Source organism: Onthophagus taurus, chromosome 6, assembly GCF_036711975.1.
Source record: "Onthophagus taurus isolate NC chromosome 6, IU_Otau_3.0, whole genome shotgun sequence".
NCBI classification, from domain to species: domain Eukaryota; kingdom Metazoa; phylum Arthropoda; class Insecta; order Coleoptera; family Scarabaeidae; genus Onthophagus; species Onthophagus taurus.
In genome coordinates this window covers 26,920,611-26,924,160 of record NC_091971.1, presented here as the reverse complement: position 1 = coordinate 26,924,160, position 3,550 = coordinate 26,920,611, and the positions used below count along the sequence as shown (strand labels likewise).

Genomic DNA, 3,550 nt, shown 5'->3' with positions numbered 1-3,550 from the left:
GTTGGTCAATTTCAGACAAGAAGTCATCAAGATAAGACTACATTTAAAGCTCTCTAGTAATAATGGTTCTTAAGGTAAAAGGTAATATAAACCCACAAAATCAAACCAACACTTTTAGTTCTCTTCACACTGTGAAACAGTTAACACCTCAAAACAAACAATTTCTTGAATCATTAGGTTTACAATTAATAAAATAATAACAATATGAGTATCTTAAACGTCTCTGATAAAGTACAATTTGATAATTCACTCGTACGGATTCAGTATCATAATCATTTACCATACTCATCAAATTCTTTTAACAATAGCGATGAAATTCGTATTGCAATTCAACAACAGGACGTTTACACGTTACCAAGTCAATCTTTTATTTACGTACAAGGGAAACTATTGAAAGATGACGGAACCGTTGATAAAGATTCAAAATTGTCAGCAAATCCGATCGCTCATATGTTTAGTGAAGTACGATTTGAATGTGGAGGGAACGTAATTCACAGAGTAAGAAATCCAGGAATAGCTAGCACATTAAAAAATCTTTGCTCATTAACAAGATCGGAATACTATCATGCCTCTAACGCAGGTTTCGAATATCCAAATGTTAAAGTAAATGAAAATACAGGAGATTTTGATTTTTGTGTTCCCTTGAAATATTTTCTTGGGTTCGCAGAAGATTATTATAACATTTTGATAAATCTCCGTCAAGAATTAGTTTTAGTGCGTAGTAATTCAGACAAGAATGTTATCGAAAGTCTTTTACCTAATGTGACGATTACTATTAATAAAATAGTATGGAAAGTTCCTCATGTTTCTGTAGCCGATGTTGAACGTTTAAAACTTTTAGAGTACATTGAAGTCGAATAAGTCGAATATAAAAATTGTTGGAATTAACAAAGTTGAGTGTAAAAATGCCGGTTTCTCGTACGAAAATGCATGTTGATATCGAACCGATATCGCGCTGTTGATCGATAACTATGGCGATATCGGTCATTTGGGTTTCTGAAAGGGTCGATAGGAGATATCGGAGCAGTATCGGATCGATAACTGTATCGTTTTTAGTGACTGTTTCTATTTTCTTAATTTACATTTAAATATTCACGTGTTTAAACATGGCAGGTACGTTTACATTTTGATATTAATTTAATAATAGTGTATGTCCATATGAACCGGTATCGGTTGACAAAGGTGCAACTTATGAATTTAGTAGACAGGGTTGGAGTTAATCTTCAACCAGTGACGAACCGAAATAAAAGTATTTCTGCTATGCAGCAGATTTTACTATCATTAAGGCTTTTGGCAACCGGAGCCTTTCAAATTTTAATTGCGTATGATATACGCATACACCGTAGCACTGCATGTCGTATCTTGAAAAAAGTTCTGCATCATATAGCAGCATTAATCAACGAATTTATTGAAATGCCCCAAAACGTCGTGGATATAGCAAAAAAAGGAAGAATTTCAAAATATTGCTAATTTTCCACACGTTATTAGGTGTATTACCCCCGGCGGAGGCAACGGTGAATTATATCGCAATAGCAAAGGCTACTTCTCCTATAATGTCCAAGTTATATGTGATAGTAACCTCAAAATAATGGATCTTGTAGCAAGATGGCCGGGATCTACGCACGATATGACAATTTTTAATGGGTCTCTTATAAAATATAAATTTGATAGCAATGCGTTCCCTAATTGTTTTCTACTGGGGGATAGTGGTTATACAGCAAGTTCATACATGCTAACTCCAGTATTAAATCCTGAATCACGGGCTGAAGAAAGGTACAATGCTGCACACATTCGTACTCGAAACTGTGTTGAGCGTTGTTTTAGAGTTTTAAAAAGGAGATTTCCTTGCCTGTCTATGGGAATCCGGTTAAAACCTAGCACAATATTCCGATTTCTGCATGTGTAGTTTTAGACAATATCTGTATTAAAAATGTTGCCACATTAGAAGAAGAAATTGGCGGAAATATTGATGATGTGCATAACCAAATTGCAGTAGCACCACAACAAAGAGGACCTGGAAATGCAATTAGAAGGGCCTTTATAAATGAACATTTTCATTAAATTTATTTCAAATATAAATTAACATTTATTAATATAAATAACAATTAAATAACAATTATTAACATAAATAAACATTTATTTTTTTAATTCATTTTTTATTTTTTCTAACTCCAATTGTTCTCTCTCTAATTGAGCCTTTAAAATTAACGTTTTAAGTTTCGCCTGCTCAAATTCCTCCCTATTAATTCAAGAGTTTCATCATCTTCCCTGTTCTTTCGCAACTCATTTCGTTCTTGTAAGATTTTTAGAAGATCCAGGGAAGATGTATTTTTTGAGGAAATTCTTCTTCGTTTTGGTAGCGGCGTTTCCATTTTTTCTTGAACTTCTTGCGATAGCAATGGTTTAGTTTCCGGTAGGTTGCTGCCACCTTCAGGTACTGTTAAAGTACTGGAAGTAGTAGCAACGTCCACTGATGAGACGTTTTCATCTCAAATAGCAAAACAAATGTTATGTAATGTACTATTACACAAGAAAAGCCTTACCAGTGTCGGCAACATATAACACCGATGACGAATCGAATGGTTGAGGGTCGGGAATAAACTAACTTCTTAACGAGGATACCAAAATTTCATCAGTTTCGTCAATCATTTTAATGGTCGGTCCACCACCGGTTTTCAACTGTTCTAACTGAAATTTAACAGCAAATATATAAATGAAGAAAATACAGCAGTACTCTGTTGCAGTGCGTTACTTACCTTATCCGCAGAATTGTGTTTCCTAGCATTTCTCTTTATGAACCCATATAAATCTTTTAACTGTTTTGCACTTCTTTTTCCCGATTGCGAGTTCTGATTGAACTGTTCTGTATGTTCATCCCATGCTTGTTTCTTTCCGGTATTTGTGGGACTGTCGGTTTTTTTTATTTTCAATTACCGATTTTCGTTCCATAATTAATTCCACTAACAATTTCTTATCGAAAGAAGTAAAGTTCTTTGACTGTTTCTCCATAGCACTCGTATTATAACCGTAAACTAACCGTTTTCGAAAAAAAGGATAGCCCGAATTTTAACAGATGTATTTTATTGTATGTTAGTAACGTAAATTGTTTTACGAACTTTTTTAGTTTGCTGTGTATTTTTAAAGGTTATATCGTAGACGTATTCATATTTTTTTTGAAGTTTTACGTTTTTAGACGTATTAATGTCTATCATATAACCTCTAAAAACACAGAGTTACCAGGCGTGGCAAAAAGTGTGACGTAGAGTGCGGGCAACCAACCCGCAGTGGACTACAAAAATACAATGAATGTAGCAGTCCTGTTAGATTCTACGGCCCTTGGGGTATAAGCCCTTTATTCCTACAATAATATCAAATAGTATACTAAATAATCAGATAGGATACTTTGTAAAGCTGTAAACAGCTGTCAATGAATTTAGATTAACAGTTTGAAAGACGAGGAACGTCTAAACAATCATAAACAAAGTTCCATTTGTATTACGGACTTCGATGCTCCCACTTCCGTTACCTTCTTTAAAAAAATGGACGACAG

General features: G+C 34.2%; 1 protein-coding gene across 1 annotated transcript; it reads left to right on the top strand.

Moving 5' to 3' along the window:
- The first annotated feature begins 204 nt into the window (after positions 1-204).
- On the top strand, positions 205-861 carry LOC139430135 (uncharacterized). The gene has a single exon (XM_071196789.1). It carries the CDS (start codon positions 205-207, stop codon positions 859-861), a length of 657 nt encoding a protein of 218 aa, XP_071052890.1.
- Positions 862-3,550: the final 2,689 nt, after the last annotated feature.

What these genes read in the sequence shown, in the direction of transcription:
- LOC139430135 (XM_071196789.1), top strand. Translation starts at nt 205, where the DNA reads ATGAGTATCTTAAACGTCTCTGATAAAGTACAATTTGATAATTCACTC.